The sequence below is a fragment of the Chrysemys picta genome, chromosome 9 (genome assembly GCF_011386835.1).
Source record: "Chrysemys picta bellii isolate R12L10 chromosome 9, ASM1138683v2, whole genome shotgun sequence".
Classification (NCBI taxonomy): domain Eukaryota; kingdom Metazoa; phylum Chordata; order Testudines; family Emydidae; genus Chrysemys; species Chrysemys picta.
In genome coordinates this window covers 24,649,246-24,672,466 of record NC_088799.1, presented here as the reverse complement: position 1 = coordinate 24,672,466, position 23,221 = coordinate 24,649,246, and the positions used below count along the sequence as shown (strand labels likewise).

The following is a 23,221-nucleotide window of genomic DNA, read 5'->3' as shown; positions in this document are numbered from 1 at the left end:
CGACCCAGCGGGTGACAGCAGACAGCTCCCAACCATTTCCCGAGCATCTTACCCCGACAGATGAAACCGGCTGCCCGGGGGGCTGCGCCACACAACTTACCGGGATGCAGCCACCGCCTGCCACGGGAAAGTTCACGAGAACTTGGTGCCTGTCGTTAGCCCTGCACCCCTTTCCCTAGAGCCGGTCCTCAGGGCAAGCCCGTCCCTCTGAGCGGCTCCCTCCCGCTAGGGCATGTCCCCCCGCAGCGGGTGCAGAACGGGTCTTCCCCAGCCCCGCAGCAGGAGCAACCAGCAGAGGAGGCGCCGGCACCAGCTCTGCTGCCGCCACAACCTGCGTCCTCATTCAAACACACACAACAATGCCCCCAGCAGCGCGGCGACAGCAAGAGAAACCCGGAGCGGGAGCCGCCCGGACCGGAGCGCCCCGCGCCGCCTGCCCCGGGCACGGAGCACAAGGGGCCGCAGACGCCGTGCAGCAGCCGCAGCCAGGCCCTTTCCCCGGGGAAGGGTGTGTGTGTGTGTGTGTGGCAGCTGTGGGGCCGGATCCTGCTCCCGCTGGAGTCAGTGGCAGGTCACGATCCTGGCAGATCAATTCCCCGCGGGGGGGGGCGGGGGGCTATTCTGACCGCAGCAGAGTTGCCCCAGCATGCTGGGTACTGTTGGTTATTCTGCCATTTCCATTACATCAGGATAGTTGCAGACACTTGGGGGGGTCATTTTTGATAGCCTGGCCTAGTTTCTTCAGTCCTTCCTCGGGCAAAACTCCAGCTGAAGTCAATGGGAGTTCAGCTTCATGAACAGGGAGAGGAGGATTGGGTCCTCACCCCACCCGGGGAAAGCATGGGAACTACAGAGGCTGGTGGTGGGAGAATTAAATCCATTACCGACCTGCAGGCAGCAGCTCTGCCGCCCCTCCTCCACTGCAACTCTCTACCTCACCTATATTACTTGAGTCCCTAGGGTGGACCCCTGCATGGGGGTCGGGGTTGTGGCCACAGGACTGGCCCTAGCCCTCTGTTTCTCTCCCAACCTGCCGTAAAACCTCCTCTCTGCCATGGTTTATGTGGAGGTGATGCAGAGCCTACTTCTGTCAGTCAGGAGGGGCAAGTTAGCTCCTTTCAACTCCTGCTCCTCAAGCATCTTTCCTCAAATGCCCCACACACACATACCAGACACAGAGAGCAGAACTACTGTGATTGTGTTGCATTGGCCAGGCCTTCCATCCCATGGTTCCTCCATGCCCGGGGGGAATTGCGCTTTCCGCAAAAAAAGAAGCAAGCTGCCGCATCTCATTTGTGTGTCCCCTCTGAACACTTAAAATGCACGAACTTGGTTTCTGTTTTCTAACAGGAGATTAATTTATCTAAAGGATTCTGAAGTAGTAGTGATCCAGCACCAGGTATTCCAGCATTTCTTGTCTCCGCTTCTATTCAGCGTGCTCCTATTGTTTGCTAGTTCAAAGTCTGCTGGGAGTACTAAGCAGCTTTTCATTCACCTTCTATTTCAAATTTTCCTCCAATAAGAAGGCTCCAAGAAAGTATGGGTCACATTGTGCGAGTCATGTTTGTATTTCACTTTACACTGAGTTACTGTCCATTCAAAATGCAAGAAAACACTTTTCTTTTTTCAGAGGGGTAGCCGTGTTAGTCTGGATCTGTAAAAAGCAACAGAGGGTCCGGTGGCACCTTTAAGACTAGCAGATATATTAGAGCATAAGCTTTCATGGGTGAATGCCCACTTCGTCAGATGCATGCAATATCTCTGTTAGTCTTAAAGGTGCCACAGGACCCTCTGTTGCTTTTTACTTTTCTTTTTGTAAAGATCTAAAAAATTAGAGATGGAAAAGCCCTATCAGAGGATCCCACCCATCCCCTGCAAGTGCAGGGAATAATTATATAATTCCTTTCTCAGAGAATGCATCAAATAGATTAATACCATACTCAGTCACTGTCAAAAAAGCCAAGAAGAAGTGAACAAGTTTTAGTTTTTGTCCTGTTCTCAAACTGAAAGATATGCCCCGGTTTTCCTGGGCTTTACAGACTGTGAGAACATTATTGTCAGTCCAGTTTGTCAGATTAGGAGACAGATCTGCGGAGGGGAGCTGCGGAGGGAGTAATGTGACCTCTTGGAGCAGCATCTTAAATTTCACCTTTTCATCTCTGTCCAGCAACTGATTGGCTGATACCATAGAAACAATCCATTGTTGTCATTCAATTCAGCACGGGCTATTGCAATTGCACAGCAAAGCCTCATGGGCCAAACGGAAGAAACTTTATCCTCAAAGTAATTGCATGTGAAATGTGAGTTAGGCACCTTTAAAAGGGGGCGAGGGGGAGCTTCTCCTTTGAATATATATATTATCCCTCAGTATTACATCTTGTAAGCTGTTTGGTTTTGGTTTTTTTAAACAAAGAGCCTTCACAATATACAAGATCTTTAAGCATAAAAAGGGGAAAGTTACTGTCTAAAATTTCTCTCCCTGAGTCACCACAAACTGACTCTGTAGTTTTGGGAATTTAGGAGTTTTTGTTACAGAATTCCCTCATTTTAGGAGTTCAAATGCATTCATTCTCCTTTGACCTTCATCACAGCATCTAAAAGCGCTTTCCAGGAGGTCACTGATTCTGATGTCTTTCACTCCTAACAGGTTCCTGAGCTGCTCATTCATACCTTTAAGGATTCCTCCAAGTGTTCCAATAATCACTGGGATCATCTCTGTTCTAGTTTTCCACAATCGTTCCAGCTTGTGGCAGAGTTCTTAATACTTCGCTATCTTCTCTTCTGGTTTCTTTTTTATTTTTCTGTCTGTTGGTATGGCAATATCAATTAGCATGATCTTATTTGTCTTCTTTTCTACAGCAACTATGTCTGGTATGTTTGCCTGTCCCGTTTACTCTGTGACAATTACCAGAGCCCATAAAAATCTTAGGACTCTTCCTTCTCTAGAGCACTCCATAGAGGTTCCAATGCAAACACTTGGCAACCTCATTGTCTCTGTTCATATATTCTCTCCCAGCCAGGCTCCTGAAGATGCTCAACACATGCTCCATCTCTTCCTTTTTGGAACACATTCTGTAGTTAGGGGAGCAGTTCTGTCAATCAATTTTGTTTTCAATGTAATTAAGCTTTAAGGACTGCTTTTGTGCACTCATAATGAGGTGCTCTGCATCCCTTTTGAGGTATCTTTCTACAAACCATGAGTTTGTTAATCTTCAGTCACTAACGAATTCAATCTCTCTTCACCACTCTGTGTACATTTTTCAAGCCTTTCTTTGGCAATTTGCTTTCTCTTTCTTTTATGCTTTCTAGGGCTGAGTTGTGCACTCAGCTCTCACTTGTTATCACAATTAGATGATCTTTTACTGTGGCCGACTCCTCATATGATATATTTTTCAATGTCAATTGCTTCCTCCACGTATAGCAGACCTTTTCCTCTATCACATCATTGAATGTACATCCTGTTCACGTCTTGCTAGCTACTCACTTCTCTATGCACCACCAGAAACTTTCTTGTTTGGATGTCAGTTTTTTCTTTTCCTCAATTCCACTTGATCGCTCTGCAAGTGTATCGTACTACTGGCATCATGCATATATTAATAGGGTGGATTGAATTCTTCAGGTTGAGTTTTGTCCTTAGTAGTTCTTATTTGTCTGTAATATTCTTTCCTCACTATTACTTTGACTTATGTTGTAACTCCAACAGTTTCCTGAATTCAAGGTATTTATAGGAGCCAGGCTGAGAGAAATCTTGGATAGTATCTTCGTTAACTTGTATGTCATGTGATTGTACCAGTTTGCCCCTTTTTACTCACGCTGACACCTATTTAGCCAAGCCAAGCTTTATATCTTGATCAAACTTTCCTACACATCAATTTTTATATCTCCTTTTGTTACCATTCATATAGTTTAAGATCCTCCATACATAACAAATGGTTAACTAGTTTTTACTCTTTGCTGATAAGATAAACACAATTTCTCTCCCGGCTCATCCATGTCAGTGGCAACATCGCTACTGTGAACAGCATTGGTGATAAGGAATCTCCTTGAAATATTCCTCTTTTAATTTGGACCTCATCAACAAGAGTCCCTTCAAGGTAGAGTTGAGTGTTCCAGTTAACCACAGATTGCTGCAGGAAGGAAATGATCTTTGGATGAACCCTGAGCATTTTGATCCAGGAAGGTGGGAGGGACACCATCGTATGCTATTTGCTAGTCTATCCAAGCAATCTCAATTTTTTTTTATTTTTATATTTTTGTTTGTTTTGCATCTTCTGTGATCTTCCCGTTTATCATGAGGTGGATATCCTTTTGTCCCTTTCGTGTTTACTATCCAGACTTTTTGCTCAGGAGTGCCTCATTCCACTGCGAACTAGCATGATCTGGATCTCATCTTTGCCAGAATTGCCATTAGCAGTTTCCACATCATAGGTAAACATGTGACTGGTCTAAAATTCATAGGATCATTGTGGCCTTCTTTTTTTTTTTTTTTTTTTTTGGGGGGGTATGAGAACGGTTCTTCCTGTCCATCTTGGACATCTGTTCTTCAAACATTTATTAAGTTGTTCAAGTAAATAGTTATGGAGAGTTAAGTATTTCAGCCAGAATCTATACACCTCATCTGATCCAAGTGCTTTACAATTTTTTGTTCCTCTCAATATCTTATCTCCTTTTTTCTTTGATATTCCTGTGTATTCCTCTATTCTGTGGGTTTTAATTTTCTCTCTCACATTTTTAATCCAATCTGCTATCTAATTATGTTGTACATCCTCAGAACAGATTTTCTTCCAGAAGTGCTGAAACTCTTCCACATTCTTTATTGAATCTCTATTTTTTCCTATTCTGTTTTTAACGTTTATCTGATCAAAGAATATCCTAGGGTCGCTATCATAACACTAGATTATGTAACATTTTTATCTTCATTTTAGCCTGTAATCCAGCTAAACTCTTATTTTTTATTATATTATTATTATTGTTAAATATGGCATGTGGTTTGAAAACAAATGCAGGTTCCTCTGCACTGGGAGTTCCTCTCTCCATCAGCAGGCAGTGCCTATAATTGTCTTCCTGATCAGCTACACCTGTGTTGTTGGAATTTTGGTAACTAAGCCTGCTGTAGATGTGTTGGTGCCATAGGTTAGGAAGCTGTAGTGTCTCCCTTATGAGTCAAAAGGGGAAAACTGTGTGAACGACAATATCAGTTGCATTTTTTAAATAATCTCTTAATATAATCTTTGGAACTGTCCCTAAAATGCAGGTTAGTTTAGGAAAATGAAATAAAAGCTACAATGTTGTTACTTTAATGAAGTTGTATCATTTCTATTTTTTTCCCTTTCTCTTCATAATTTCTCTATCCCGGTTTCATTTTTTGTCTCCACTTTTTGTCTTTTCCCTCCTTTCTCTCGCTCTCTTAATTATTTTATTCTATTTCTCTGTTCTTGTGGACTTGCACACACTGGACCTGATTCTCAGGTTTTCTGGTCTAACACCACTGAAACTATATAGACCCAAAACTGGTCTCACAGTGGAGAATCAGGCCCTCTGCCTTTCACCCTCTCTTCTCAACCTCTTCCTTTTTCTCTCCATCCTAATCCATGGGCAAAATTCTGCTCTTGATTACACTGGTGCAAATCATAACTACTGAAGTCAGTGTGCAACAAAAGGGTAAAACTGGATTGAGTGCAGAATCAAGCCCCAAGAATCTTCCTTTCTCCATCTCACTCTTTATTTTCACTCTCTCCCCCTGCACTCATTCAAACTCACGTTTACGCTACCTGTTTTGAGGATGTTTTCAGGACACCAACCAGGCCCACAGGTTGCCTTACGAACCTAGCAAAGCTGACAATCACTGCTAAGTCCAGAGTTCAGATCCAAGGAACAGATTTATTCAGCATAGGTACAGAGAGCCACATCCCAGTGATCATTTAAGGCATGTCAGGTTGAGTACATACAACAAGGTTGTACATAAACAAAGGCAAAGACATGTCTCCGTGCACTCTTTTATGCCCAAGATGACACTCTGCTTTCTATCAACACCCCTCGTCTCTGATCTGTTACACAATAATGATTAACAATATCTATGACCAAATATAAGATTCCACATAACACTAGATTATGTAACATGTTTATTTACTTATTAGCCATAAAAACTATTAATCTTAATATTTCACAGGATCTTTGGGGACTTTCCTTGTTTATCCTGAGTATACTTGGCTGGGTCATCATGACCGCCGATTAACTTAGTCCTTGTCCTGTACCCAAAATGAAGGACAATTCAAGAGTTGAATAAAAGAATAGATAGTACATCAAATCTTAATTAGCCAAACGGCTTTGTTTTGCATTCCCTCCCAAAAGGTTATTCAAAGGCCATCCTACAAACTAGTCCTCCCATTAGTTATACTGGTTATGCACTTGCTTATAATATTACTAGCTATTTTGATATATATGTACATATATGATCCATTAAATACATTATTAAATACACTTAGTTCCTTATCATTTTACATGAGGTAAGTTCACCCTCTCACTGTTTCACCTCCTTACATCTGTACTTACACTGCACTCACGCATTCTATTTTCACACACCCTTCATTCACTAACATTATTCACCCTACATAAACTTACTATTCATCAGTGGTGCTGGAACGAGGAGTAGTGGGGGTGCTGCTACACTCCCTGGCTTGAAGTAGTAATAACAAACATCAAATACATGGTTTCCATCTTCAGCACCCCCAAAATTGTTCCAGCACCTCTGCTATTCACCCACTCTGTGTCTACCCGCCATTAACACTAGCAGTAAACTTGTACCACTCCTCTCTTGTGCTTTATACTGACTTATGACTATCTTATACATGTAGCAGCTAGAGGAGTGAAGGGGCTCCCTGTGCACTCTTATCTCCAGTACATTCACACAAGAGTACTCATAATATGGCCCATAATTTGCAACTAGTTAAACAAGTCCAAGTAAATCCCAGAACAGGAACCAAGTTAGGCAGAAGGGGAGGGGAAAGAAAAAAAACAAACAAATAAATCAAGTGTAGCCCTGGAGAATTTAATGGGAGAGAGAATTCCACCATCACAATCCCTTGCTGGAAAGACCCTGCCTCCTGTTGTCTCAAGACTGTACAATGCAACAGTTAAGTTTCCGGAGCTCTCTGAATAAATACAAAACATTAACTTGTTTTCTATAACCCCTTTTGAATATTTGATCAAATGCCTCACCTGGCCCACTTAACATATTTATGTGGCCTGCATGATATATTCACGAAGAATCTATATAATTTATTTATTTAAGGGAGTTTTCAATCCTCAGCAATGGCTCTGACCATTATAGATTCTCCTGGCCATCCCATTAATCTCACTGGAGCGTTAATGCGAAAGTCCAGTGGTGACACTTTAAATGTCACCATGAACTATTTGATTGCTGATCATTCTAGCAGATGGTCTGAGGAAGGGGGTGGGAATGAAGTCTACCATAAAGGAGGACTTGAGAGTAGTTGAACAGTGGGAAATTCAAAGAGAAGAAAGAAGGAGACATATATGCCTGATTTACATTCACCGGGGGACAATAATTAAAATGGAATTTGGTCCTGTCTCCAGAATGAATTTGACACCCCTCCAATACAGAATATCTATGACCTTTCAAAAGCCTTTTAAGTTTCCCTCTGGCTCAGAGAGCTCAGGACTTCACCCCCATGGTGAAGGAAGTGGAAATCTAACAAAACTCTATTTTCAGTATAGTAATTTTTCTTTTATATTTAAAGATCTACACAGTGGGTGTGGAGAGTTTTACATAAGGGAATCTGCATGATCTCTAGCTAGCCAGGTGTGGGAAAGGAAAGAAAGACTTTTGTTTTTATCAACTTTCTTTTCATAGGACTCTTGTGTAGGTGGAATTTTTCTTGTTGTTTCTTTCTCTCCTGCCTTCAGTGAGTTCAACATTGGGTGTGCGCAGTAAACAGCATAGCATTCACAATGATGAATTTTCCGACCACAGATAATCATACATGCTCAGTGAAGCCCTCCCTATACTTCATAAGCAGGACTCAATCCACAACTTACACTTTATTATTAGTCCAAAAGGAAGGATTTTAAAAAGGCCATGACCCAAAATTTGCTGACAAACTTCTAGGAGAGCTGGCTATGGCCACCAGGAAGAGTTATTTATGACAACCATTTGTCTTTAACATCCGCTATAGCAGTAAAGGGGAAATGCAAACCTGACCATTTTTATTTAACAGGCCATTTGGAGGCATCGCCTCTCACTTACACCACCCCATTAAGAGGTTTGTTTATAATGTATACAGAATTTCAGAGACTGGGCTGCCCGGGCCATGTAGTTTCATCTGTCTTTTCCCCCATCCCTGATCATGCAGGTACTGCAACCTAAAGCTGGAAATGCTCATCATGTGCAGTGCTGCTAAGGCAGCAGGGAGGAACTGGAAGATGCTCAGTATAGATAGAATAGGACATTAATGGGCACACAAGGAAAATAGTTTTTTCCTACCTCCCAGTCAGCTCCACCACTGGCTGCTGCAGAGCTGTTTGTTTCTACTCTATTAGCAGCTTCTGAATAGACAGGCCTCCTACAGAGACAAGATCTGCACCCTTTCAAGATTTGCACAGTCCGGAACACCATAGCTATTTTTTTCTGAATGGAGCCTTTCTATAGATCAGTCCTGAATGACAATAAAAAAAAATCATAAACATAAACAAATATAGGAGTTTGCTTTTGTGGTCTCTTATCAGCAGAACTCCTGAATGGAAATACAGCCTTATGTGCCATCAGGGCTATGTTATTCTTTATAAGATATATAATTAAACACAAATAAAAGTAGCCATTTGTAACAATGCTGGTCATTTAGACAGAACCCAAATCACCTTCTGCTGGTGGCATCTGACTCAGATAATGAAAATGAGCATGCGTCGGTCTCTACTGCTTTGGATTGTTATTGAACAGAACCCGTCATCAGCATGGACGCATGATTCATTTTTTTAATCGCTCAACAGCCCTAATTATTCTATATCCTAGAAAGGGTTATCAGCCTGCCCTACTCTTAAAAGGAATACACCTTTCCATAAAGACAGAATGTCAGATCTATTCTGGTGGCAAACTGTTATTATCAAGATCATAAAAGTTCAACACACACACAAGTATACTGCTCTCATAATAGGTTTTTTGGCTATTTCATCCTTCAAAAGTATAAGTGTCCTCAGTTTTAAAAAATTGCAGCTAAGTATAAGAACAGAGGAGAATAAGAAATTTAATGTGCCATGTTTAATTTTTAAGGTTGCACAGAGTTTAGTGCTCTTGACTACAAAACATGTATAATTCACTTGATTTAACCTAGATATAGAAACAAACGATGAATATTCAAAAGGTCACTTCCACCAGATTATAATCTTTAAATTCTGCAATTCTTTACAAATGTATAAACGAATGTATTTATACTACAACCAAATAAGTAGTTTATTGATGTACTAACTTATGCTCACCTACTGTGTTTCTAAATTTAAATTCTTGTGGTTAGGAACTTCTATACCCTCTTCTTTTTAAGATCAGCTGTGTCAAGTCATCTTTTCTATTAATTACATAGTAGAACTAGCTATTCAACATATTAAACTTTTAAAACACACAAATAGTAAACATAGTACATATGTGTTCCCTTATATCGGACTCAAACAAAAACACTTATGTACAACAAAGGTCCAAGAAAGCAGAAGTATTGGAAAGTTATTTTCTTTAGGTGATATCTAATAATTAATATTCCGTTTTCATGCAATCCTCCTGCATATTGTATTATATTCCACTGCAATGTAAGTAAAGTGTCACACTGTACATGAATAGTTCAGATCTTCAAAAATAGGATTTTCAATAATTTCCACTGATGTAAATGGGGTCATCTGGGTGTTCAGCACTCTTGAAAATCTGACCACTTATTTAGGAGCCTAAATTAAGGATTTAGAAGCATACCTTTTGGCTCCTATATTTGAATAATGTTAGCCTTAACACACTTTAGCAGGCATCATCATGCTGAAGTTTATTCTTATACAAGAATTATAATATATTTAAACATCTCTTTAAATGACATTACTAGGACTATTTTCTATATTTTTCCTTGAGGCAGAAGCCTCAAAAATCAAGGCTTAGGCTTTCCTTCATAAGCTCATTGTTAATAAAAAGCACACACCAAAGAGACACTCATCCATGTCCAAATAGCATTTTTCCAGCTAAGTCCTTCCTGTTTCACTTTTAAATATGTATTCGTAGCCAGTTTGCAAATTGTTTTAACTTCTGTACAAATTTATTATTACTTATATGATCTCTAAGTTTTTCAAAGTAACTTTCTTCTTTCCATATTCCCTTATTTTTCTTCAAAGCTTTTAGTTCTGCTTGAAGTAGTCTTTTGTGAAGCTTCCAGTATAATGGAGAGTCATGATGTAGTCCTTCAATACGTGTTGTTTTGCCAAGCCCTTGTCTCAAGATCTCTTCATTCAGACACACACTGAAAAATCTACCCTACAAAAAGATAAAATGAAGGCAGCATTTCACTTTATGTATTCGCTTGGCTATTTACAAAGGATATTAAAACTATTAGTACATTTTCAATTAATCTGTTGTATGAATTGTCTGAATGTTATGGCTAATTCTATACCCTTTTGGTGTTGGGAACTCCAGAAATACTTAAAAGTTGTACAGCATTCAACTCGCTTTTAACATCTATTAATTAAACATGAAATATGCAGGCATCTGTGGAGCAACATTTAATACACCAGACACTTGATCAATCAAAATTCCTGACATTGTAGAGCACTTGACTACAGAGCTAGCTTGCACTGTATTTTTAGATGCCACAAACCATGACTGTGTAGAGAATTGCTAACTAGCCACTCAAAAGCTACACTAATATTTTAAATGGGTTTGCAAAAATAAATATTTATTTTATCTCCAATTTGCATATATAAAATGTCTACATAAATGTTTAATTTAATATAATACCATTATATCTTACATATTAAGCAAGTAATAGCAATAATCACTGCAAATCTTAGGATATAAATAAAAGTTAAAGAACTGTCAGTCCTTCTTGTTACTGTGTTTACCTTATTTACTAAAATGAGGCAATCAAGCACCAAATCCTCCCTTCCAAGAAGCTGGAACCACATCATTTCTGCAGGTTTTAACTCTTCCTGTAACCAGACCACAGCATTCGGTGTCAGCTCCACTCCAGCAAGTCTGACCAGCAAAACACCATTTGATTGCCCTGAATATATTACATATATAAAAAACGTTTTTCTTACTCTATATGATCAAAAAAGATCCAATTCCACACAATGGACCAGATCCTCAGTGTCTGCAAAAAAGTATAGCTCCACTGACTTACATGGAGTATTTATTTAACTCACTGGAACAACAATGATTTACAACAGCAGAGGATCTGGTCTCATGTGTTCAGACATGACATTTATCTCCTGTTTCAGAATAATGTGGTTTTGACCTACAGGACTCTGAAAACCTAAAAACGGTCAGAAAATATTTTCCTAGAAAATTTATGTACACATTAAGAAAAGAGATTCCAAGACATCAGACTGTAATGCTTAATGTCAGATTTTTATTCTTAGAGAATCACACTGCTTAAAAAAGCCTGATTTTTCTTTCTCCCCAGTATAAGTCAGGAGTAACTCCATTAAAGTACATTGAATTACAACAGTGTGAAACTTGTGTGCAATTAAAATCAAGCCCAAGTATTTATTTTGTTGACATTTAACCTATCAATAATGTACTCAGAAGACTAAAATCCAGACCTCTTACAGTGTCTTTAAAGCCAATGACACATTTGGTTACAGCATGATTTATTCAACAAAGATAATTCAATTTAAACTACATGTAAAAATAATTGCCCAGCTTCCAAAGGGAAGATGTATCATCAAAAGTTTAGTATGCCCACTTGATATTCTGGTTTGCTCATTTTTGAATAAATATCTTCCCTATGTATGAAAGACTTTTAAAAAAAATATTAACATTTTCTGACAGTATTTGTAGTAAAAACACACTCAACTATGATCCAATGGAGTTATACAACCTCACAGAAATCAATGATGTTATGAATATACGAACTGCCTAACTGGGTCAGACCAATGGTCCATCTAGATTAGTGTCCTGTCTTCAATGGCAGCTGCTAGCATCTACTTCTGGAAGGTGCAAGAAACCCTGACATGGACAATTACAGAACAGCCTCCCCATATGGAAGTTTCTTCTATGCCCCTTCAGTTAAAAATAGGCTTGTGTCTTGAAGCATGAGTTTTTATAGCCCTTCCAATTTTTTTTTAATTCTATCTAATGAAATTTTGGATGTTCTCATTATCTGTACTAGCTAGGATATTTTAGGGAATCTATGGGACTTAGGTGCTCAAATCCCAATGAATTTCTGTATCAAATCCTACTGATCAGTTATACTGGCAAACCCTCCTACTACAGCTGTAGGTGCAACTTATACTGGTAATAGAGTGCTTTTGCCAGTATAGCTTATACTAGTTCCCTGAACAAAATAAATTATACTGGCAAAAGCACTTTTTTACCGATATAACTGAACCTAAACGGGGATTTGTCAGTATAAAAGTGTCCTAAAAAAATCACACCCTTAAACGTTATTATGCCTACAAAAGATTCTAATGTTGACAAGGCCTCAGTCTCTCATGCCTCAGTTCCCCAGCCATCAAGTGGGAAAACTATAATTCTCTGCCTCACGGGTGTGTTGTGAAGATAAATACATTAAAGATTGTGAGGCACTCAGATACTATGGTAACAGCAACCACATGAATACATAAGATGTCTAGACCGATGCATATTCAAATCACTGTATTAATAAATCCTTACAATGCACTTTTAAAGTATGTGGATAAATATTACCTCATTTTACTGGTGGGGAAACTTCAGCAGAGGTGAAATCACATGGCCTCAGCCACACACACAGTCAGTGCCAGAGCCAGAATTAGAACTCAGGCCCTCCTCACTCCCACCCCTTCCTCTACCACTGCTTATACAGTAACTGTTCTGTGTGTGGACAGAACTTCATTTTCTATGGCTGTCTCTCCAGCTGCTTTCTAAGGGCACTAAATTCACTAAAAAAGTTTTTAAAGGAACAATTCAGATGTTGCAGATTTTTGCTTGTTTAGTGGACATCGACTGTATCAACTGGAGGACATTTAATTTTGTCATTATTAGTCTCATTCTTCCTGCATTTTTACTTACATTTTCTCTGTAATGATGACAGGAAAGGAAGGCTAATGGGAACATGTTCAACTTCTAGTCCTTTCTCAGTTATGTGACATAACCTTCCTCGTAGTTTCACATTCTTTTCTATAAATTCTACTGGTATATCCAAAGCACTCGTAAATTTTGTTGTCTGTTGATACAGGAGGAAGAGTAAGAAAAATAAAAACAGCCGTTACACATTATTTGAAAAAATGCAATCACACTGAACCAAGATTTTGTCAAGATGAATCTTGCAAATTACAAACTCCAATACATTATACTAATGAACTTTATTATTATTAATTTGTTGTAGCTATTGCTAGACGTTTTCCACAAAATTAAAAAGAATGGTCCCCGCTCCAAGGAGCTCACAATCAAGGACAGACAAGTAGACAGAAGTCAGGGGAAAGGCAATAACAATACCCATTTTATATACAATTTATACACAAGTCAATCTGATTCACTATATGCAGAATGGAAGAAGTGTGTCTTTAAGAGAAGCTTAAAAATCAACAAGGGTAGGAGTCTTGCAGATGAGCTCAGAGAGGTTATCCCATGCATGGGGCAGGGGTGCAAGGAAGGCAGCACATAAGTGATTTTGTCAGATTCTCACAAAGGGTGGACAATTTTAGAAACATGGGTGGCAGGAGAGGCTTGACAAGGCAGTATATGTGAGGAGGGGCAGAATTATGTAGAGCTTTGAACACAGAGACAGAAGTTTAAAATTGATTTGACATGAGATGGAAAATCAATTGCGAGATTCAAAAAGGGGAGGTTACATGATCAATCTGATGGGCAATGAGTTTAGCAACAGCATTTTGTATGGATTGAAGGAGGACAATGTGTGTGTTTGGGAGGCAAGAGGGGAGGATATTGCAGTAACCAAAGTGGGATATAATTGGAGCATAAACTAGAGATTTGGTAAAAAGAAGAACAGGAGGACTTGTGGCACCTTAGAGACTAACAAATTTATTAGAGCATAAGCTTTCGTGGACTACAGCCCACTTCTCTGATTTGGTGTGAGGGCTGACACATAATGAAGAAACTTTACTATTAATGTTTAATTTTAAAGCCCCTATTGTTTAAGATCATATGCAGGATATATTCAGATTAATCTATTCATATAGTTATTAAGTGATTGATGCTGCTCTCACTGAATGGCACATCAGGCTCTAAAAAAGCCAACTGAACATCTCATTGTCCCATTTTTATTCTATTTACTAAACCTTCACTCTGTTGTCTGCAAGGTCCCTTAACTAGGAGTTGAGAAACATGGGACCTTGCAGGCAGAGAGTTTGAAGGTTTTGTAAATAAATAAAATAAAATGAGGTTGAGAAGTGGCTCAGAGTCAAATCTAATTTGCATTCCAAGGTCCAACAGCCATTTAAGTGTATTTACAAAGACTTGAATTTTTTTTAAAATACCATCATATGCAAACACCCAGGTTCAAGAAAAAAAGCAATGCTTGCAGTATATACTATTCAGTACTGCTTCACATTAACAGCATTACATATAAAATCTTATTGATATCTAGGACATGTAAAGATCACTTAGGAATACTGCTCCACTAATAACCAAACAAGAACTCAAAGAACATTAGGCATATTCAGACTCCAAAGTATGAGGTAAAATTTGCTTTGTGAAGCACTATAATTTCAGTCCCTGCATAAAACAACTGAATAATTATTTTTTCTAACATGAGAAATATATGAAATAAGAGATTTTAGTTGTATATTGATAAGGGATTTCCCTCTTCTCATCCCCAATTGCCTTTTGGAATTAAAAAGTGCTCTTGTGAGCTGTTCAAGCACCACAGACATTGCAAACCGTAAGAAAACGGTTCTCGGAATCATAAGGAAAGAGTGGAATTCAACTGACTATGCCACCTCTACACCAGCTAACTGCCAGACAGAACAATGTTAAGATCTGCTTTATATTGCCAATGTGGTGCAAAGCAGTCTTATGAATGCCAGGAGCTGGCCCGGTGTGTCAGTCATAAGAGTGAGGGAAGATTTTAGGATGAGTATAAAGAGAAGGAAGGATATCACAGCTCAGGAAGTAGAACAACATGTAGAGAGTAACTGCCTGCTATGAAGAGTTATGGGAAAGGAACAGAGATAACAAATATCAGTGTTCAAGTCACATGAGTACTTCTGTTGACTCAACTGGAATACATACACTAGTAAAGTGAAAAAGGTCCCAAGACTGGAAGAGTAGAAAGGACAGACAGATGAGTAGGCATCTATCTAGAAGACTATAGGAAGATATAGTAGAAAGACACGGGAACTAAAAGGAGCAAGTCTATGGAAATTAAAACAAAAAAACAAAAAACGAGGGCAAAATGGAACAGGAGAGAAACAGGATGTGAATGAAGATGACAGGGATGACATAGTCCAGTCTCCAGGGGAAAAGTTGCCTGAGCACAACATTTGAATCATCAAATGTTTAGAAAATAAAGATTTAGAAAATGCAAAAGAGAGAAATGAAACAATCAAGGCAGAATGTGATCACAGCATGAATAAGAAATTCAGCAGACTGAGTCAAAGTAAGGAGGAATTCTAGCAATATTCTGGAAGTGGTGAAAAAGGTTTATAGACAAGGGAGACATATGAGGTCAGAGGGAGTCTGAAGTCAAAGCTGACACGATTTTTGGCCTTGGAAGTAAAGTTTGAAAGTAAAGAACAGTCAGGAGGTGTGTGTGTAATTATGTTGCCAAAACCACAGTTTATTATTGCTATGTCTAATTAAAGATTTTTTGAAGATGAAGTACAATAAAATACATGTGAAAGCTTAAAGTTACTCTTCTGTCAATTAGAGATTGCACAGTTTGATTGTGAACCACTTCTAAAACCTCAGTACACTCGTAGCAATATTAAACCAGTGGAAGAGAGAATTTACAGACTGCCTGTAATCTTCCAATCCACCAAACCAGCCACCTCAAGATTCCTTTTCAAATATGAATAAAAGATCATTAAAAATAGGGATTATTTTTCAGTTGCTCTCAAACCCTAATGCAATGTTTTCACAAACTGTCATTTATAGAAACACTTGAAATAAGAACAATATAAACATACTGTGCAAGTTATTAGGGAGTAGCTCTTCTCTGCCCAGAACAGATTGCCTGTGGAGCCCACAAAGATGGCTGTTGGCAACATTTGTGGCGCACTGACGCCCGAGCTGCTGATCCAGTTCTGAGAATCAACTGAGAATACTTTCAAGGAGATTTGAATTGCTCCAGCTGCAATGACTGTAAAGGAGCTTCTCTCAAGGATCAATAGAGTTCAGGAGCACTTTGGCCACACCATGGCCCCTCCTCTACATGCTAGCCCTGTATCACCTAGATTCTCTTATGCCAAGGCAACACCACCCAACTGATCGGTTACCCTAGCTGTCTCCCTGCTTTGTTATGCCAGAGTGACACAAAGAAGGTGGAACAGTGACACAATCTGACCTCATACAACTTCAGCTAAAAGTGACAAATGGGTATAAAGACTGCTCATTAACAAATTATTCACAACTTACCAATTTAATACTCTTTGCAAATAAAATGACTCCAGCTATTGCCATTCCAGTGCTAATGTTCTGCAAAAAACAGATTTAAATCCTTAATTTTTCATCTGATTAAAAACATTAAAGAAAAAATAAGATAAAACCAAAGAGGTAACAGGCAATCAAGAAGTTCTAATATGAATTGACTCACTGGGGGATCTTGGGCAAGTTTTCTGTTTTGTATTTCAGTGAAGCTAGAAATGCTCACAATTCCAGATGTTGTGTATTACTATTAAAACGTTGTTAAAGTCTCAATAGTTTTAGAAAGGATTGCTCAAGAACGGCCCAATACCTTCCCCGCAGGGTTGCCTATTATGTTGCAGTTTATTTTCCTTAGCTCTATTTTAATCTTGCTTTATTTAAGGGATGTAAATACCAATTAAAAAGTTAAACATTCAAACAAAATATTTTGTTTAAATGGTTAACCGATTAAGCAGCTGGGGTCAATCCGGCACGACTGGGGCCAGGAGTTAACTGTTATGGTTAACCAGTTGGACTAATGCTTACCAGTTAACATTTTACATCCCTAGATTATTTGTCATCAGATAATCTTCTGATGACCAGTGAATTGATTCAAAGCCAAAGGAGACAGCAGAGGAAAAAAGAGGGATGACTCTTGAGCAATATTTCAGAGTGGCAGCCGTGTTAGTCTGTATCAGCAAAAACAACGAGGCGCCCTTGTGGCGCCTTAGAGACTAACAAATTTATTTGGGCATAAGCTTTCATGGGCTAGAAACCACTTCCTCAGATGCATGGAGTGGAAAATACAGTAGCAGGTATATATACACGTCATACATGAAAAGATGGGAGTTACCTTACCAAGTGGGGGGGTCAGTCTAACAAGACAATTCCATTAACAGTAGAATACCAAGGGAGGAAAAATCACTTCTGTAGTGGTAATGAGGGTGGCCCATTTCAAACAGTTGACAAAAAGGTGTGAGTAACAGTAGGGGGAAATTAGGTTTTGTAATGACCCATCCACTCCCATCTTTTCATGTACTATGAAAAATACCAGCTACTGTATTTTCCACTCCATGCACCTGATGAAGTGGGTTCTAGCCCACGAAAGCTTATGCCCAAATATCTTTGTTCATCTCTAAGGTGCCACAAGGACTCCCTGTTTTTGCTTGAGCAATGGTGCAGCGCCTGACTGTTGTCACGGGAACGGGTGGGCTTTGCATAGCCTGTCAAGCTCCAAGCCAACTGGGTCCCAACCATTTCAGCAGTGGACACCTCAATTGTCGCGGCCTGGGCCCGCCACCGCTAACTACCCCGCGCGCCCTCTACCCCCGAACAGAGCGGGGCGGGAGCGGGCTCGGTGCGCCCAGGCCAGTTACCAGCCGCAAGGCAGAGGGAGCTAATCAGGCCAGGGCGGTGCGTGGCAGGGAGGGCGCCGCCATCGCTCCTCCCTCCCCAGGACGGGACGTGTAACGTGTTCCGCCTCCCACACGCCCCCCGCGCTATCAGCGCGGCCCTGCAAGCGGCCTCCTGCCGGCCGCAGTTCTGAGCTCCCGGGGCTGCGTAGGGCCGCCAGGGCGGGTGATGCCGGGAACGGCGGGGCAGAGCGGGCTCTGAGGGAGCCCCCCTGCCATGGCCCTTCCACATGAGATCCCCGGCCCCCTGCTGTACCCAGCCTGCCCCGCACGCGCCCTCCCCGAAGTGTACCCGGATGAGGGTGAGGTGGGAGTCCGCCCACTCGGAGATGCGCGCGAGGTACTTCGCGGGCTCTCCCTGCGGCTCAGCCATGGCCCGGCCCCGGCTTCCCGGGCCGCGGCCTGTCACGCTGCTCAGCTCGCCCTGCCCGCAGCGCCACCTGCTGGAGCCGCCTGGTAGCGCACGGCTACGCAGGCAACGAGCACCTGACCTTCCCCCTCAATGGTTCCTCCCCAGGGGCTGAGATGCCAGGGGCCGGGCAGCAGGGGAGGGGCACTGCCCGCCTGTGTCTGCCTCGCAAGAGCATGTCGCCTATGAAACAGCTCCCACACCATGGCTGCAAAGGGACTGGGGCCCTAGAGCCCTTCTTTTTTCGGTGATTGTACAGTGCCTAACTGCACTATGGGGACTTGCCCCTGGCCTGGAGCAGCTACGCGCTACAGTAATAATACTCAGGCTGCCACCTGGACAAAGCCCTGGGTCACAAACCACCCACAACTCCAACGGAGGCTTAGAGGAGTTGAAGGTTCTGCCCGCCAGAAAACCAGTCCCCATCCCCCCCCCACACAATGGGGACAAGATGACTAACACTCCGCTGCATGTTCATGCAACCCCAAGGGAGCCACAGGTGGATAGCCCTGGAGTGGCAAGAATTACAGTGGTTACCTAATTCATTTCAGTAATACCTGCATATGCTCTGTTGAGTAAATTCAGACCTGGTTTCGGTAGGTACAGCTCTGTTCATTTCAAGGGATTTACAGCAGGGCAGAATTTAGCCTTACATCATCCAAGAACTTTGCAGATATTAATTTATATACATAAGATTTCAGCTCTTCACTTTGCAACGTAATGCTATGCTACCTCAGTGCAGTAAAGCATGCTATTAACACTCAGCCTAGACATGGGAATGGTGTGATATGTATTCAGGACGTACTTCCTTAGTTTCATGTAAATTAATAGACCATTTGCCATGGACTTAATGGGACTATGAGCAGGATCCATTTTAGAAGCTGGACTATTCTGATAGCCTTCTGAAGGCAATACAGCATGATAAAGTATTATTACAACCTAAGTTTGGGAATTAACAGCACCTGGACTTTTGAATTACACTTGTACTAACTGCAGTTCTCCCAGTTAAGTGCTGAATCTTGTGATGTAGCCTATATTTACTTTGTTTGGATTACATATGAGCAGGAATCATAGGGCCCATGCCTTATGTGTTTTTTATTCTATTTTCATTATATAGTTTGTTTTTGCATGGGATGGTCTTTTACATGCAAAATACAAGATAATGTCTACACTACAATCTACAGCGACCATAGTAATTACTGCAGTGGCTGATGTCCACACTACCCTCCATCTGTTGGTGGTGTGCTTCCTCACCAGGAACACTTCCACCAACTGAAGAGGGGCAGTGTGGCGGGCTAAGTCAGGATTCTCAGTTTCACACAGCTCCCCGCTGGGAGTCCAGCTGCCCCCCAGCACTCCCTGCCAGAAGCAAGGGAACTGCCAGGGGCTTCTCGCCTCCCTGCTCCCAAACAGGAGCTGAGGGGGAAGATGGCTGGAGCTGTGACATTGACAAGACAGCCAACAGCTGATGGAAGGAACTACTGCGTAGCCCCAACTACACCGACATAAGCCCTATGCCTCTTGACATAAGCTACCTTATGTCAATCTAATTCTGTAGTGTAGACCAAGCCTAATTAATGAACAAACAGATACGTATAGATCATTCCACAAACCTTCGATGCAGTCTGCATGAGAAACACAGCTTAAGACTATAAACTTCTAAGAAATTCACATATACATTACGTGTACTAGTTTTAGTAGCTGTTATATCACAATGGAAGGAAAGGACTTTAAAATTCAATTAGACAGGCAGACACACACTAGGAGAAATTCCTAAGAGTCTCCATCAACTTTTTGAAAATCAGATTGAAACATTTGAAAATGTTTTTTTTTAAACTGAGACTTCATTCTCTTAAAAATGGTGAGAATTCCCTGTTTTCTGTCTTACCTTCTCTTCCTTTATCATTGCAATTTCATATTACAGCTGTCCTTTCAGTCAAGAAGTAGTAAATGAGTCCACACAAGGGGTAGCCATGGCATAGTTAACTGGAGAGTTCACCATTAAGGAAGGTGACAGTTCAAGGCAGTATAGGTTGAAGGAAGGACCAGGAAACTAGTATGTCATAAGAAAAGGAAATAGAAAATAATAGTTAAAAGTTTTCTGTCCTGCCCCTATAATTGATCAAGTTTGATTGTCTTTAGAAGCTGTCAGAGATCAGGAAACATCATGACAGGAATTCTGTTGGAGCCACAGGTGGTGCTATAGTTCACAGTGAAAGCCTCATTGAATCCATTGAGGCAGTTGTTAGGGAGACTCTCTTTAAAATGCAACTCAAGTGTGGATGATCTCTGCTCTTTAGGGCTCTGAAATCTTCCAGCTAGGGGAGAGATGCCCTTGCTGCTAGGGACACCCTGAAGGTAGCTGAGGAAGCCTCAAAGTCTTTTTTTGAGAGCGACCTCCGCCTTTCTATCCATAGGGTCCTTAGGGTAGAACACCCCTTCCAAGGACACATCCCTCCTTGCTAGAAACACTATTAAAGCATCAACCTTGGATAGCTGACTTTTATAGAGCCTGACATTGCTCTTGTTAATGTGCTTGTCTTTTCAGGCTTGTTCCATTTGTCCCTGATCACTTCCTCAAAAGGAGGAGTGGAAAGTATTGCAGCCTCAAGGGAGGATTTTGTGGGGAGAAATTTACTCTGAGGCTTACCTCTCAGGAGCCCATGGGTGTTATTGAATTTGAATCATAGAGACATTATCTCAAACTTCTCAGGGAGAAAAAAAAAATCCCTGCTGTATATCTTCCTGGTCCAGTTCAGATTCAGAGTCCAGCAGCTCACATTCATCAGCAGAGGAGGGAGAAGGAAAAGTCAGAGGACTCCTACCTCCTGGATATCTGGTTTCTCCTCGCCTCCTTTTTAAAATTTCTTAGATCTTTTTGTACACTTTGGGAGTGTAGTAGCTCTGCTGCAGCTTTGGTGAGGTTTTCTGGGACTTGCCTTCTTGAGGGCCTAAAGCCTTCTCAAAAGATTGCTCTTTGAATTCTTCCCCGCTGGGTCCCATTCCACCTGGGAGGTGTGTGGGGATGCATTGTCAGAGACCTCCAGGTCAAATTGAGAAGAAGAGGGAGTGATTATGAGCCTTGCCTCTTTTCCCAGAGCACTAAGGACCTTTAAGATCAAATGGGTGAGTGTTTGTGCCCCCATAAGTCTCCCCTCTTTGTTCTCCAGGAGTTACCCAAGTCAGCTGAGTGGAATCCTCGTCATCTTTGGAGCCACTCCCTGCTTTGCTCCTGGATTCCTGGTCCATTTTCCCCCATGCTGGAGACATGTCTGCTTTGGTGGGAGGAACCCCACATGCTCGTCTGATTCAGAGCCTCAGGACCTTACAGAGTTGGATTAGCTCAGTGGGTGCAGGCCAAAACTCAGCATCTGCTAAGCCTGGAAAGGCTGCCTCACAAATGGAGCACTGCTTGGATTTAACCCGGTGCTTTTTTGGCTGCTCTGTCATGCCTGTATAGGGTAAGAGGAGCTGGCAGGGAGATGCTGGAGCCAAGTCTCAGGGTGGGTTAAATCACATACGTGGACCCACGGACAAGGAGAAGGAAGCTAAAAAGAAAAAATGATTGCCACTGCTCCAAAACAGGGTAAAAATTAAAATAATAAACAAACAGAGGCAGGAGCAATCAAATGACCGCTGCGGCAGAGGCAGAGAAACTGGCAATGGGCAGAAGCAGAAGGGGTGTGGCCAGAGCACACAGTACGAAAATTTTCATCCACCTCCCAGAGCAGCAGAATGAAGAGGCGCCGCCCAGATGTCCAGAATTGTGGGAGATACTGGGCTACAGAAAAACTCCAGCATCCTATTGCAAAGTATAAACAGCTACTTTTAAAGTTACCTGCAGAGAAATCTATAGCATCTTTGTCCTTTTTTGGCATCTTTACAATATATAAACATGGAATCTCCATCATTGGAGATTTTTAAGAGCAGGTTAGACAAATACCTGTCAGGAATGGTCTAGATCAGGGGCGGGCAAACTTTTTGGCCTGAGGGCCGCATTGGGTTTTGTAAATTGTATGGAGGGTCGGTTAGGGGAGGAGGTCATCCCTCCCCCCACCCCCACCTCGAGACTCCTACCCCATTCAACCCCCCCATTCCCTGACAGCCCCTCTGGGACCCCTGCCTCATCCACACACACCCACTCCCTGTTCCCTGACTGCCCCCGGACCCCCGCCTCATCCACACACACCCACTCCCTGTTCCCTGACTGCCCCCGGATCCCCGCCTCATCCACACACACCCACTCCCTGTTCCCTGACTGCCCCCGGACCCTCACCACCCCATCCAACCCCTCTTCTCATTCCTGATGGCCCACCCCAGGACTCCTGCCCTATTCAACCACCCCTTCTCCCTGTCCCCCGCCAGCCCATCCAACCCCCCCTCCTTCCTGACCGCCCACCCCTGGAATACCTGCACCCATTCAACCCCATCCAACTACCATCCACACCCCCACTCCCTATCACCCCAAACTCCCCTGCCCTCTACCCAACCCCCCCTGCTCCCTGACCACGCTGCCTGGAGCACGGGTGGCTGGTGGCGCTATAGCCGCGCCGCCCGCCTGGAGCTGGGCCACGCTCCCACCACACAGCACCGGGTCAGGCCGGGCTCTGCAGCTGCGCTGCCCCAGGAGCTCATAGT

At 42.0% G+C, this 23,221-nt stretch overlaps 2 protein-coding genes across 9 annotated transcripts in view; both read right to left on the bottom strand.

The window, feature by feature from the left end:
- Positions 1–367, bottom strand: part of PLCH1 (phospholipase C eta 1) — a 168,065-nt gene extending 167,698 nt beyond the window's left edge. For all 4 annotated transcript variants that reach the window (XM_005286968.5, XM_024102552.3, XM_008165035.4 and 1 more), the window contains exon 1: positions 101–367. The gene's annotated coding sequence lies outside the window, so the exon portion shown is untranslated. The remainder of the gene's footprint in view (positions 1–100) is intronic.
- Positions 368–9,259: 8,892 nt separating this feature from the next.
- Positions 9,260–22,100, bottom strand: C9H3orf33 (chromosome 9 C3orf33 homolog). Of its 5 annotated transcripts, none has more exons than XM_065557863.1 (5): positions 20,472–22,100; positions 16,775–16,834; positions 13,250–13,403; positions 11,101–11,261; positions 9,260–10,516 (listed from the first exon to the last, which is right to left on the bottom strand). In XM_065557863.1, the coding sequence occupies exons 1-5, from the start codon at positions 20,487–20,489 to the stop codon at positions 10,250–10,252; spliced, it is 660 nt and encodes a 219-aa protein (XP_065413935.1). In that variant the 5' UTR covers positions 20,490–22,100; the 3' UTR covers positions 9,260–10,249. The 5 variants fall into 5 exon arrangements, with proteins under 5 accessions (XP_065413935.1, XP_005287028.1, XP_065413937.1 ...); XM_005286971.5 differs by lacking the exon at positions 20,472–22,100 and adding an exon at positions 18,467–18,786; XM_065557865.1 differs by lacking the exon at positions 20,472–22,100 and adding an exon at positions 18,139–18,426.
- Positions 22,101–23,221: the final 1,121 nt, after the last annotated feature.